This window comes from Mastomys coucha, unplaced genomic scaffold (genome assembly GCF_008632895.1).
Source record: "Mastomys coucha isolate ucsf_1 unplaced genomic scaffold, UCSF_Mcou_1 pScaffold4, whole genome shotgun sequence".
NCBI classification, from domain to species: Eukaryota; Metazoa; Chordata; class Mammalia; order Rodentia; family Muridae; genus Mastomys; species Mastomys coucha.
In genome coordinates this window covers 11,049,971-11,063,536 of record NW_022196910.1, presented here as the reverse complement: position 1 = coordinate 11,063,536, position 13,566 = coordinate 11,049,971, and the positions used below count along the sequence as shown (strand labels likewise).

General features: G+C 43.6%; 1 protein-coding gene across 1 annotated transcript in view; it reads right to left on the bottom strand.

The window, feature by feature from the left end:
* The window catches only part of Bpifc (BPI fold containing family C), a 61,714-nt gene that overhangs the window by 10,649 nt on the left and 37,499 nt on the right, over positions 1-13,566 (bottom strand). The window contains exons 8-12 of the mRNA XM_031350081.1: positions 12,437-12,528; positions 10,182-10,358; positions 8,522-8,575; positions 7,036-7,206; positions 5,958-6,025 (exon numbers count right to left, since the gene is read on the bottom strand). Coding sequence (XP_031205941.1) covers positions 5,958-6,025; positions 7,036-7,206; positions 8,522-8,575; positions 10,182-10,358; positions 12,437-12,528 — 562 coding nt within the window. The remainder of the gene's footprint in view (positions 1-5,957; positions 6,026-7,035; positions 7,207-8,521; positions 8,576-10,181; positions 10,359-12,436; positions 12,529-13,566) is intronic.

Here is a 13,566-nt window from a genome sequence, read left to right as displayed (position 1 = left end):
GAGAGATAGATAGATAAAGAGAGAGAGAAAGAGAGAGAGAGAGAGAGCACCAGACAGAGAGATGGGTAGGGAGTACTATCTGGAATCAGGGGTCCCTTTGAGGTTTAAGGCATTCTAAAGCAAAGTTTTAGGAAGCTGGGTAGGCTGGGTTGGGGGTTTGGAAACCAGGACCAGCAGTTGGCGAGCTTCAGATGCCAGACTGTGGTGCTTCCCTAAGGCTTTGGGCTTCCCCACGCTTCTCTGACCCTTCCCCCCCCCCCCCCCCCCCCCCAAGCTGCTGCTTCTGGGCTGACCTTCCAGCAGAAATCAAATAGCTTGACTCTCTGCTTTCCTCTTTGGGCAGCTGCTGAGACGTACAGCTTGCCTACTCCAGGGTCTTTCTTTTAAACTTTAATACAACGGAACTTAAAACTAAACCAAACAAAAACAAAAAACAAAAAAAAAAAATCCCAACAAGCTGTAGGTTTAATCTTTGGTTAAACTTTTTTTCAGGCCAGGCAATGGTGGCACAGGCCTTAAATCCCAGCACTTGGGAGGCAGAGGCAGGCGGATTTCTGAGTTCGAGGCCAGCCTGGTCTACAGAGTGAGTTCCAGGACAGCCAGGGCTATACAGAGAAACCCTGTCTCGAAAAACCAAAAACCAACCAACCAAACAAAAAACAACCCTTTTTTATTTCAGGGAGAAATACTCACTAACAGGCAATGACTCCCTACTGTTTTAACTTTAGTTTCTCCTGCAGTCTAGAAATTCTCCAGAGAAGGATTCATTTAGCGTTTCCTCTTTTACCAGAGTCCAAAGCATCCTTACAATGGAAAATGCAGTCATTGTACCTGGCCATGTGTGCCTAGTTCAGATGGCTCATGTTAGGAAATGTTTACCTGCCCAGCCTCTGAGGAGAAGAGTTAAAAATCAGCTGCATTTATATTTTCTGACTATGTTGCTTGGGAAGAGTTATAGGGTGTGTGTGTGTATGTGTGTGTTGATCATGATAATAGGTAGGAAATTTGGGAATATCCAGCTTTCATCATATAAAAAATGAAAAATTGTTTTTGTTTTGTTTTGTTTGTTTGTTGGTTGGTTGGTTTTTTGAGACAGGGTTTCTCTGTACAGCCCTGGCTGTCCTGGAACTCATTCTGTAGACCAGGCTGGCCTCGAACTCAGAAATCTGCAGGCCTCTGCCTCCTAAGTGCTGGGATTAAAGGCATGCAGCACCACTGCCCGGTTATTGTTTTGTTTTAAGTGAACCAACAATAATGTACATTTGATTACATCAAAGTGCTTTTGTGTATGCACATACCCATTCCTATGTGTGTGTGTACGTGTGTTTATATATGTATGAGTGCTCACATGTGAAGGTCAAAGGTCAATGGTGGGTGTCTTCCTCAGTCACTCTCCACCTTATTTTTGGAGACAGGGTCTCTCAGTGATCCTGGAGCTCCCTGAGTTGGCTAGGCTAGCTGAAAGGGAGGTTCAAGGGTCTTCCTGTCTGCCTTCTCTGCTCTGGGGTTACAGACATTTGCATGACACCTGACCAGCCTTTTGTGTGGGTTCTGGGGATCCAAACTCAGATGCTCTTGTTCGTGCAGCAAACTGACTTAAGTGACTGAGCTGTCTCCTCAGGCCCGACTGACTGCCTTTACAAGTGATTGGAGTTAGAATCAAGATATCTGAATGATGATCAAGAAAGAGAGAGTATCATTTAACTTGACCTATGGGTCTACAAAGTACCTACTCTGTGTTAGTGGTGCCTTCAAACACAATTCTGTTTGGCTCAAAAGGATCCATGACAGAACGGCAGGGCCTAGTCTATAGCTTTTCAGGAAGTTCTAACTTGTCAGGCCTTTGGGGGACCAGTTTCCCCCAAACTTGGACCCTGGAATGGGAAGAGAGAATGAACTGCCTAGCAGCACCAACTAGGCTGTGTGCCAGGGCCTTCATACCCATCATGCCACCTTCTCATCCATCAGCCTGTAAGATGCTCTCCTTGTGTGTAAGATGCATACACAAGTGTGATGCTTGTCTGATGAGAAAGCTGACACTCAAGCTTGAAGAGCTTGCTTCAGCTCACACATCCACTAAGTAACAGGCAGAATCAAAGTCCAGATAGGCCTGACTCCAGATACCAAGCTTTCGACTAGACATTCCCAGAGAGGTCAAGTTTATTATCAGCATTCCTGGCTGCCAATTTCTTTCTTCCTTTTCTGCACTTGAGCATCAGTGAGATGGCTGGTATCATCTCCATGCAGGATACTCTGTCCCATGTCTTTTCGGCTTCCCAAGACACCAGGTTCATGGGTGTCCTGACTCAACTATATTTATTTCCTAAGTCCCAGATCTAAGTGTTACTTTATATATCTTAGCTCTTTTCTATGCCAAAGGCAAGATTACAATGTAATTAAACGCCTGTGCCTCTGAAATAGGTTCAAGTTCTGGTCCAGCCATTGGACAGCTCTGTGACCTTGAGAGTAAGCTATCTAAGCTCTGTGACCATCAAGTCACCTCCAGGTGCTCACTTAACCTACAAGGCACTTGCTGCACATGGGTGTCAGGCCATGAAACAGAGCGGTAAGAGTTAAGTGATGTCGTGTGGTGTTTGTGTTGTCCTGCATTTGGTTCCTGGCCATTCAGGCAGTGTCAGGTGTGGGATCCCCCTCATGGGCCTTTTTCTCCTACTGGGTTCCTGTGCCTAGTCTTATTTTACCTGTTAAGCCATGTTCGGTGGATAACCCTGGGAGGCCTGCTTTTTTTTTTTTTTTTTTTTTTTAATGTATACAAGTACACAGTTACAGTCTTCAGACAGGTCAGAAGAGAGAGAGCATCTGATCCCATTATAGATGGTTTTGAACCACCATGTGGTTGCTGGGAATTGAACTCAGGACCTCTGAAAGAAGTCAGTGATCTTAACCACTGAGTCATCTCTACAGCCCTCTTTGTTTTGTTTTGGTTTGATTTTTAAGGGAACTGGAGGAGGAGGGAATCTGGGGGAGAGGGGAGGTGGTGGGGGCAGGGGACTGGGAGGAGAGAGAAGAGAGAGAAAACTGCAATCGGATGTAATATATGAGAGAAGAAAAGAAAACAACTTAAGTGAAGTAAAGCAGGTGTCACGCTGGGACCTGGTAGAATTTAAAGCTCAACAATAAAGAGGAGTGGAGGGTGTCTCCCAAAGCCCCTGCCCCGGGTGAGACCGAGAAGCGACAGGTTCTCTCAAGAGGGAGAATCTTGAAGTGACCTTGTGGGGGCTAAATGGGAGGCTGAGTATTATAACACTTGTTTAACAGGCTAAGGAACTTGCCTGAGACTACACAGCTGATAAATGTCAGTGCTGGGACCTAATCCCAGCTAGACATGCTCTCTAACACATTAGAATCTCACTCCATGGGTTGCCTTGAGTTCCTGCATCTCATATCTATCCTGCCAATGCCAAGCAGCTCAGTCAGGGGTTGGTTAGAAGGCTGTGGTATGCTGGGAGATTTGGAGGCACTCTACCATTGCCTGGTTCTTCTCCTTTAATGTCTGTCTCATGGATCCCCACCCATACCCTTCCTTTCCTGATGATTCTCTGTGACATCAGCAAACCAGCTCAGCCTGAAAGGTCCAGCTGAGAGCCCCAAGGTGGAGGCGTTGGCTGGGGATGGATGTGGAAGGCGGAGCTGCTGCTCCCATCCCTGAGGACAATACTGCCTTTTAGCCCAGTCTGGGCAACTTTGCTAAGCCCTATTCTCTGGCATGACCCACAAACCTTGCCCAAAGCCGGCTCAGTGCCTTGTCTGTAAGAGCCACCTTCAGATTCCTTCAGTTTCTACTCTGACATTATTCATAACTTTTTAAACCTTGTGCGTGCATGTGTGCATGTGTGTGTGTGTGTGTGTGTGTGTGTTATATGCTCATCTCTGTGTACGCCTGTGAAAGCCAGAGTTCCATGGCAGATGTCTTCCTCCATCACTCTGTATTTGTTTGCTTGTTTGTTTGAGACAGGTTTTCAGCTGACCTTGGGGCTCATTGTTTCAGCCTGTCTAGCTGACCAGGAAGCCCCCAGGATCTGCCTGTTTCTGCCCCTCAGCACTGGGATTAAGCAGCACACCACCATGCCCACATGGTGCTCTTTTAAGTTCTTGAATGTATTGTCCTTGGTCCCTAAGTTTGGTGTGCTCCAGATGTACTATCCTTCTGCAAAGTCAGTAGTGCTTGGAGGGCAAGTTTGAGTAACGCTTCAAGAAGCCTTATCTCTGTGCAACCCTATCCTACAGATAGATACAATTAGATTCCTCTTCTTGTAAAACAGTATAGCATAATGAATATTTTTATGAAAACTTTAATCTTCCAATCTCATAATCTTGGATCCTGATTTTTTTGAGGGGGTGATGGCTGATCTAGTTTCCTGCCTAGGTATAAAGCTTTTCATTACACAATTAGTTGTCGTATTTATGTAGTCTTATTGTAGTGTACTGTATTATTTTTCTATTCAACATGATTTTATTGAAAGAGTTAGGGAGGTGGGCCAACTTTCTCCTGTTGGTTTCTCAGTTGTTGTTGCTCTTCTCCTCCTCCTCCTTCTACTCTTCCTCCTCCTCCTCCTCCTCCTCCTCCTCCTCCTCCTCTTCTTCTTCTTCTTCTTCTTCTTCTTCTTCTTCTTCTTCTTCTTCTTCTTCTTCTTCTTCTTCTTCTTTGCCAAAGGACATACTTTACTAGCTCCTGAATTCTAGTTCTCCTTCTCCTGTACAGTTTTGGTTAGTTCTCAGTTCTTTTCTGACTATTTTTATTACCTCTTCTTCTTCCATGAGTTTAGTCTGGGCCAGCTAATCTTTCTATAAATTCCCCCCTTAGGTAATGACTTCAGTTATCATGGACTTTGAAGATGGCATGCAGTGGGTGACCTGTATGTAGGAGATGTAATGTCCCTTCATACCTTATCACCTCCCCTGAGACTAGCTAGGTTATGGGCCAAGATTCTGTTAAAGTCTGTGTTCTAGTTCTAGAGTCTGAGGGGTACTGGATCAGTCCAATTCCACTATGCTACACACAAGGAAACTGAGACTTGAAGTGGAAGTGGTTAATAGACTTGTGGCAGTTAGTTTTCTGCCACCTTGACATAAGCTGTAGTTATCTGAGAGGAAGAGACCTCAAATGAGTAAGTGCCTCTGTAAGATCAGGCTATAGGCAAAACTGTAGAGTGTGTTTAATGTAGTGATTGATGTAGGAGGGCCTGGACCACTTTTGGTGGTACCACCCTGTCTGGTGGTCCTGGGTTCTGCAAGAAAGCAGGCTGAGTAAGTCATGAGGAACAATCAAGTAAGCAGCACTCCATGACACCTGCATTAGCTCCTGCCTCCCAGTTCCTGCCCAGTTTGTGTTCCTGGCTAAACTTCCTTCAATGGGAATGTAATGTAGAATATGCAAGCCAAATAAACCCTTTCCTCCCCAAATTGCTTTTGGTCATGGTGTTTTCTCACAGCAATATTAACCCTTACTAAGGCAAGACTTGACCATGGCCCTAAGGCCAATGAGAAGGGATTTGAAACCCGATCCCTTAATCTCTAAAGATGTATACTGTACCTAAGTATTCTCATGAACCCTTTTTCTTGGATCCTGATTTTTTGAGGGGTGATGGCTGATCTAGTATATTAATCTCTATTCAATATACTCTCTCTTGAGTCACCAAGAGAAACTTTAGTCATCACCAGAATGGGCACTGATAGAATTATTTTTACAATGACCTCATCCCTATTTTATCTTACCACTGCTCTCATGGGAAGAAAACAGAAAAACACAAGTGCGATCAATTTTCTTTTACTGAGTTCAACCTTTGAATTCACCTGTTCTGTTAGAGGCAGGGTACCAAACTGACTCACAGTCCCACAATGGTAAAAAATTTGTTTTCCCAATGGTCCCTTTGTCTTTGGGGAATGTTCTCTAATTTGTTACCAAGGTTTCCAACAGTGAAACCAATTCATCTTACCTGTTCAAAGATAAGGAGCAGATCAGTTTTTGTCCCAAAATAGCCAGGCCAACACTGGTACTAGCAACCTAAAGATGAGAAAGCCCTTGTTAATGAGGTGAGTAGCTGTCCATTTAGACCACAAGTATAATCTCCTATAGTGGAGACATCACGAGCCCAAAGTCCCCTCTTATTCAAAGGATGCTAGCAAGAACTGTCTACATCTGGGCAGCATGTGAGTATAAATAGCATTTGAAAAGGTGAGAAAGGAGGAATGAAGGGAGCTCAAGGCCAGCTTGGGCTACATGGGGAGATTCTGTCTCAAAACTAAACAAGTGGCTTTGAAAATACTGTCCTGCAGGGAAAGAAGCTAAATGTAAAGGTTTATTTATTCTTTGAGGATTCCTTTTCAAACAATCTTTGGCGGTGCTGTGGATTAAACCCAGGGCCTTGTACATGGTAGGTAAGCAGTCTATCACTGAGCTACAGCCCCACTGTGCTGTGGATTAAACCCAGGGCCTTGTGCACAGTAGGTAAGCAGTCTATCACTGAGCTACAGCCCCACTGTGCTGTGGATTAAACCCAGGGCCTTGTGCACGGTAGGTAAGCAGTCTATCACTGAGCTACAGCCCCACTGTGCTGTGGATTAAACCCAGGGCCTTGTGCATGGTAGGTAAGCAGTCTATCACTGAGCTGCTTTACTCACTGCCCCACTGCCCTCTTTAGTTTTGCCTTTTCCAAATGGCTCTTCTCATTTCACTCATGGGTGTAATTTTGCTTACCGTCAATGTACTACTTTTACCTTTAACTGGTCAGGGAAACTTGGTTACAGCTTTCTAACTTAAATGGAAGAGGACATGGGAAGTAGAGATTGGTGAGATATTTTACACACAGGTCCATGAGCTTTTCTGTCTCCATATATAGCCACTTCCATATATGGCTTGGTGGGTCTGTTTTAGACAGCTTCAGTTTCTACTCTATCCTCACTCTTAGTTTAGGAATCACATTTACTTCAAACATCAAGAGGCTGCTGGCCAATGGTTTACAGCAGAAACAGGATGGACGCCCAGAGGCTGCCCCCTTGTAGTCCCAAACTCACGAAGTCCATGGAGACAATGGGCTGGATGGTAGAGTTCTCCAGTTGAGTGAGCATGATGACAGCGGCAGGGAGCTCCAGGCTGAAATTGTTCGGTTGTAAGTTGACCACAGGAGGCCCTGTGGCCATGATCTGCAGCATGAATGGCTGGGACAAGACGTAGATCTCTGCAATCTGTCCCGTTCAGGGAAAGAAACAGAGATGGAGAGTCGGGAGCTGATGAGGGGAAACCGTAAACTGCGATGACTTGTGTTAAGTGAATCTTGCATCATGCAGTTAGAACAGAAAACACCTCTTTACTAGCCATAATAATGTGCAAAACCCAACTGTCACAACAGTCGGCATTTGCTGAGTACTTTCTTTGTGCCAGCCACAACATCAGGAACTTTATCATCTCTTTTCTACTCTTCATAAAACCCCAAGTGCTGCTTTATTTTTACTCTATCTATCTATCTATCTATCTATCTATCTATCTATCTATCTTTTGATTTTTTGAAAAAGGTTTCTCTGTGTAGTCTCTCCTGGAACTCACTTTGTAAACCAAGCTGGCTTCAAACTCACAGAAGTCCTCCTGCCTCTGTCTCCTGAGTGCTGGGATTGAAAGTGTGTGCCACCACCTCTGGGCAGTAGTGTTGTATTATAGTGGAGCATTAGTTGTGGAAAGGCTAAGTGATTTTCTCATAGTTCTCACAGAATAAATTGTAGAACTGAAGTTCAACCAAGATCTGTCTGCCTCGAGTAGCCTTTCTCTGAAGCCTCTCAGTCTTTCAAGACAAACTGAAGCCTGTAGGTCCATTATGTATGACACCTGGGATGCTATGAAGGATGTATAGTAAGAGTTGTTTACTAAAGTCATGTGTAACCCCAGTACTTGAAATGCTGAGACAGGAGGATCAAAAACTAAAGACTAGCCTGGGTTAAGTATTGAATCCCAGATCAGCTTGGATTACATAGTGAGACTTTGCCAATAAACAAACAAACAAACAAACAAACAAACAAATAAATTTAAGGATTAAATCTTACATTTAAACCAGTCATTTCTATATTTAAATAAACTGTTTTAAGGGTGGTGGGATCTTGTGGATTGGTTATTTTATAAATTTACAATGTTTTAGTTGTATTTTAATGGGCTTTATGTCTAAAATATTTCTGGATGTTTTATTAGAAAGAAAAAGTCTTGTAGTATGATCGTCTACACCTATGATACCAGTCTATGGGAGGCTGAGGCAGGAGGATTGCAAGTTTACCTGAGTTACATATTAAGACACTGTCAGGAAATGAAGAAGGGGGAGAAGAAAGGGAGAGGAAGAGAAGGAAGAGAAGAGAAGCAGGAAAAGGAAGAGAGAATGGAAAAGAAAAAAGTAATAGAAAGATGAATTGATTCATACCTGGATCAAAAGAGAACCTGGAGAATCCAAGAGTCTTGGAAGTGACTTCAGTGACAACACACGTACCACTGAGCACTGAGGGGCAAACCTGGAGCACTCACCTTGGAGAGCACACTGCCTATTCCTTGAGTATTTTGATTGAAATAGTTGGAAATCTAAAACAGAAACAAAGTACTGCATCACTGCAAGATTTTATCTGGGCTAACTCTTCTGGGCAAAATGTAGAATCCTCGCTAATCTGAACCGGGAAGAGGTGAAGCCATAAAATGTTTAGGCAACCTTATTTTATAGCTTCACCTCTTCCCAACCTTAGAAAATCCGAGACCCAGAGAAGGCAAGAGACTTGTGCAAAGTCACATTCCTTTTGAGGAATCCCCTCTTCACTGGAGAGCACTGTATCATATACGCACAATCTGTATGCAAACATTCTACCGTCATTAGCGGGGAGTCTCAAGTTATTGTTGTCATTTTCAGAGAAGCCGCTTGAGTAATTTACTTTGTAAACATTTCTTTCAAGGTACTGTTGTTCTTGCCACACTAAATGTAAGGATTACAGCAATGTGTACAATTACAATGCAGAGAAAGTAAAGATTTAAAATGGGTATTTTTTTGTTGTTGTTGACAAACCAGAGAAGGGTGGTGTTGTGTGTGGTGCTTTGAATAGGTTTGACCCCCATAGACTCATGTGTCTGAGTGTTTGGCCCTTGAGGAGTGGCACTATTAGGAGGTGTGGCCTTGTTGGAAGAGAGTGTCACTGTATGGGTGGGCTTTGAGGTCTCCTATGTTCAAGCTCCACCCAGTGTGGAATTTCAATCTCCTGCTGCCTGGGGATGAAGATGTAGAACTCTAGGCTTGTCCAGCATCCTTTCTGCCTGCATGCCACCATGATTCCCATGGTGATAATGAACTGAACCCCTTACAGTTGTAGGCCAGCCCCAGTTAAGTACTGCCAATTGTGAGAGGTGCCTTGCTCATGGTGCCTTCTCAGCAATGAAACCCTAAGACATTGCAATAAAAGGAGAGGTACATGGCCGAGAGAATCAATGAGCATCTGTAGCATTATTACTTGATGGTATAAATCAGCTGTGATAACTAATAAGAAATCCTTATATGGGCAGAATGCAAGGAGTGATGATGATGTTGGTGATGGTTATGGTAGGGGTGATGGTGGTGATGATGGTGATGGTGATGGTGGTGGTGGTGGTGGTGGTGGTGGTGGTGATGCTGATGATGATCATGGTGGTGGTGATGATAATGATGATGATACAATCCAGAAGCAACAGCTGTAGAACACTTACTTGGCACTGGGGTTGTTCTGGAAGCCTTATATGTTTAAACCCTTTAATGACCATTATGACCCTAAGAGTGTAGGACCTTCAGCCCCTTTTCTCAGATGATGAAACCAACACACAGAAGTAGATTAAATTAACCAAAGGTCACAGATGACAAATGGTGGAGAAATGTCTTCGCATTAGTTAAGATTACTCTAGAATAGTGGCTAGACATCATGAAGAAGACTAAGTTAGCTGAACTGGAAACCCTACAACCCCCTCCCTCCTCCAAGTACTGACAGCACCCCTATAATCCTTTATTCATTATCTTTTCTGGAAGTGATGATATAAAAAGGCCCAGGAATCAAAACTGTTACAAAAAAAATGGGATGGACACACGCACACACACACACACACACACACACACACACACACACACACACACGGTTAAAGATGATGACCACAACCACCATGCCAAGGCTTTACCTACCTCCCTGGTAGACAGCATGGTACCAAGAGCTCCAGATACAAAGTGAGCAAATGATGCAGATTTAAAGAAGTACTCAGAGATGCCAATGTAGAGCATGGAGTCTCTGCTGTCTGGGAGTTCAAAAGGAGCCGGTGTGAAGGGAGGGTCCACGAGGCTTTCCAGTGGGTAGAACGCACCCTGAGGGAAGCAGAAAGGACGTCCACCATCAGATGAAAATACAAATGTCTCAGGCGAAGAAACTGGGGCCTCTTAAGTCAGGATAAAGAAAATCCCCGGAGCTTCCTGGTAAAGGATGAGGTAGTGACAAGGTCTTTAGGCTCCTTGGCTAGTGGCTATGCTCCAAAGCTCTGGGCTTAACAAAATGATTTCTTTTAAATGATACATATGCGTGTTTTGTATGTGCATGTGAGTGCAGGTGCCCTTAAAGGTCAGAGGATTGGATCTCCTGGAACTGGAGCTACAGGCAGTTGCGAGCCACCTGATGTGGGTCCTCTAGAGGAACAGTATGTACACTCATCAGCTGAGCCTTTTCTCCAGCCCCAGAGCTCAGGAGACTTTTGAGCATATCTAGGAATATCATCTGTTACTCCTAGGGACTCTCCGAGCTGGCATTTTTCTTAGATAAAGGAGGGAGGTACTGACAGCTAAGGTCCACAACTGTATAGCTCATGAACTAGCCTTCCAGACGACTAAGCCTGGACCTTTAAAATATGTGACTGCTAAACAACTGTGGAGCCACAGAAGTACAGTGAGAGACAGTGACTCTAATGGTGATGTTCAAATCCCAGCAACCACATTTACTTTTTTTCTTTAAATAGCCTGTCTCCCTCTCCTGCTCAACTGGCCTGTTCCCAGTGAATGCCTGCTAGAGTTGAAGACTGGGATGAGTTGGGGGAAGGAAAGCTGGGGAAGATCCTTGTGATCCATTGGGGATGAGGTTAGAGAGGAAAGGGAGAGAGGAAAGGGAGATTGAAGCAGGTTTTCTACTACCAAGTTAGGGATGAGACTGGTGGGACTGGATCCTTATGATATAAATATCATAAGATATTCAGCCACAGGAGAGACAGTGACTCCAAATGGCTGAATGGAACATTTGTGATACATGCTCAATCCTGGTCGTATTAGGTCTTAAATTTAAATATACTATCTCGATCAGCACTTAACTGATTTGAAAGACTGTGAATGAGGGAAATATAAACCAATTTTTATTTTTTTAAGAAAGTAGTCCTTCAGGTATAGTAGCATATGCCGTTAATGCCAGGGTTGGGGAGGCAGAGATAGACAGAGGTCTGTGAGTTTGGAGTCAGCCTGTCCTATGCAGTGAATTTCAGGGCAGCCAGAGGCAGGTACATAGTGAGGCCCTGTTTCAGAAAACAAGACTGAGATATTAATTTGGATAAGACTGAACATAAGCACAATGGTGCTTTCCCAGGACCTGTAACCACCATTTTTATATAATTATGATTTCGGTAGAAGTCAGTAGCTTCAGTGAAACCTGCTACTTTGTACAATCCATTAATTGTGCTAAATTTCTCACATATGCATGAGAATGTGAAGTGTTCACATGCATCTGTGGGTGCATATACATGTGTGTGTACGTGAGTGTGTGTATGTGTGTGTGTACGTGTGTGTGTGTGTGAGAGTGCGTGCGTGCGTGCGTGCGTGTGTGTGTGTGTGTGTGTGTGTGTGTGTGTGTGTATGTGTGTGCGCGCGCGTGTGTGTTTGTGTAGTCTAGGGGTTGATGTTGAATATCTTCCTAAGTCACTCTCCAGCTTATTTTTTTGAGTCAGGGTCTCTCAAGCTTGAGGATTCACCCGGCTGGCTGGTCGTCAGGCCTTAGGGATTACTGCCTCATGTGTCGCACCATGCCTGTCCTTTCTCATGTGGGCTTCAGGAGACTGAGCCTCGGTCCTCATGCCTGTGTAGTAAGTATGTTCTCAACTGAGCATCTCCTCAGCACCTCCTCATGTGCTGGGTTCTAACAAATGCTGTCATTCATCTTGCAGGCTCCTAGCCTTGAATCTTCTCCAGGAGGGAAGAAGCAAAATGTCTTGATATTTCTCACCAAGAAGATAGACATAAAAAAAAAAATCACCAAGAAAGGGTCACCAGGAGAGCTCACATGTGTAGACATGCCGCAGGTGCTACAGGAAATGAAACTGCTTGAAAAACACACATGTTCTTGTTTTCTTCTGTACATGATCCATCCTCTAAATATTCACTTGGCCGGACAGGTACTCTAGAGCAATAGTTACCTTCAAATTAAAGTCAAGGTGCTTCTCAGTGATTTCCGGAGGACTGATCAGGGAGCAATCCAGCACAGTGTAGTTGTCAATCTTGGTTAAAACTAAATGACCAAGAAATAAAAGAAAAGAAAATTTATGTTCATTAAAAGCCTGACCTATGAATAATGTTTGCAACACCAATTCTCCCTTTTCACAAGAAACATATTTACATTTGAGAATTCAGGAAGAAGAGATAAGTCAAAAGAAAAAAGTAAATGTTCAGTTGGGCAGTGGTGGCACACGCCTTTAATCCCAGCACTTGGGAGGCAGAGGCAGGCGGATTTCTGAGTTTGAGGCCAGCCTGGTCTACAGAGTGAGTTCCAGTACAGCCAGGGCTATACAGAGAAACCCTGTATTGAAAAAAAAAAAAAAAAAAGTAAATGTTCTTTCTCACTATCAGAGAAACATTAGCAGAATTTTGGCACACCTTTTTATTATGCATGTGTTCACAAAATATTGATGCACACAATTCATGTGATTATTTTTTTAATTTTTAAAACTTTATTACTGTTATTATTATTTTTAAAGATTTATTTATTATTATATGTAAGTACACTGTAGCTGTCTTCAGACACTCCAGAAGAGGGTGTCAGATCTCGTAATAGATGGTTGTGAGCCATCATGTGGTTGCTGGGATTTGAACTCAGGACCTTCGGAAGAGCAGTCAGTGCTCTTAACCACTGAGCCATCTCTCCAGCCCTATTATTATTATTATTACTATCCTTTATATGGGTTTTGGGGATTGAACTCAGGTTGTGAGGCTTGTGTGGCAAGCACTTTTTTTCACTGAGCCACTTCACCAGCCCATGTGGTTCTGTTTAAATTTTTTACATTAATTAATTCATTAATTAGTTAATTGTATAAATGTGTGTGGTAGTCAGAGGACAACTTGCATGAGTTAATCCTCAGGTTGTCAGGTGGTGGTAGGTAATTATACCCCTGAATCATCTTATAGGCCCAATACTTCTAGTTTTAAGAAGAAATTACCAAAGAAGTAGGCTGAAGGTGGATCCACACCTCTCTTTTCGCGCCTGCAGATCCAGTCCCACCAGTCTCATCCCTAACTTGGTAGTAGAAAACCTGCTTCAATCTCCCTTTCC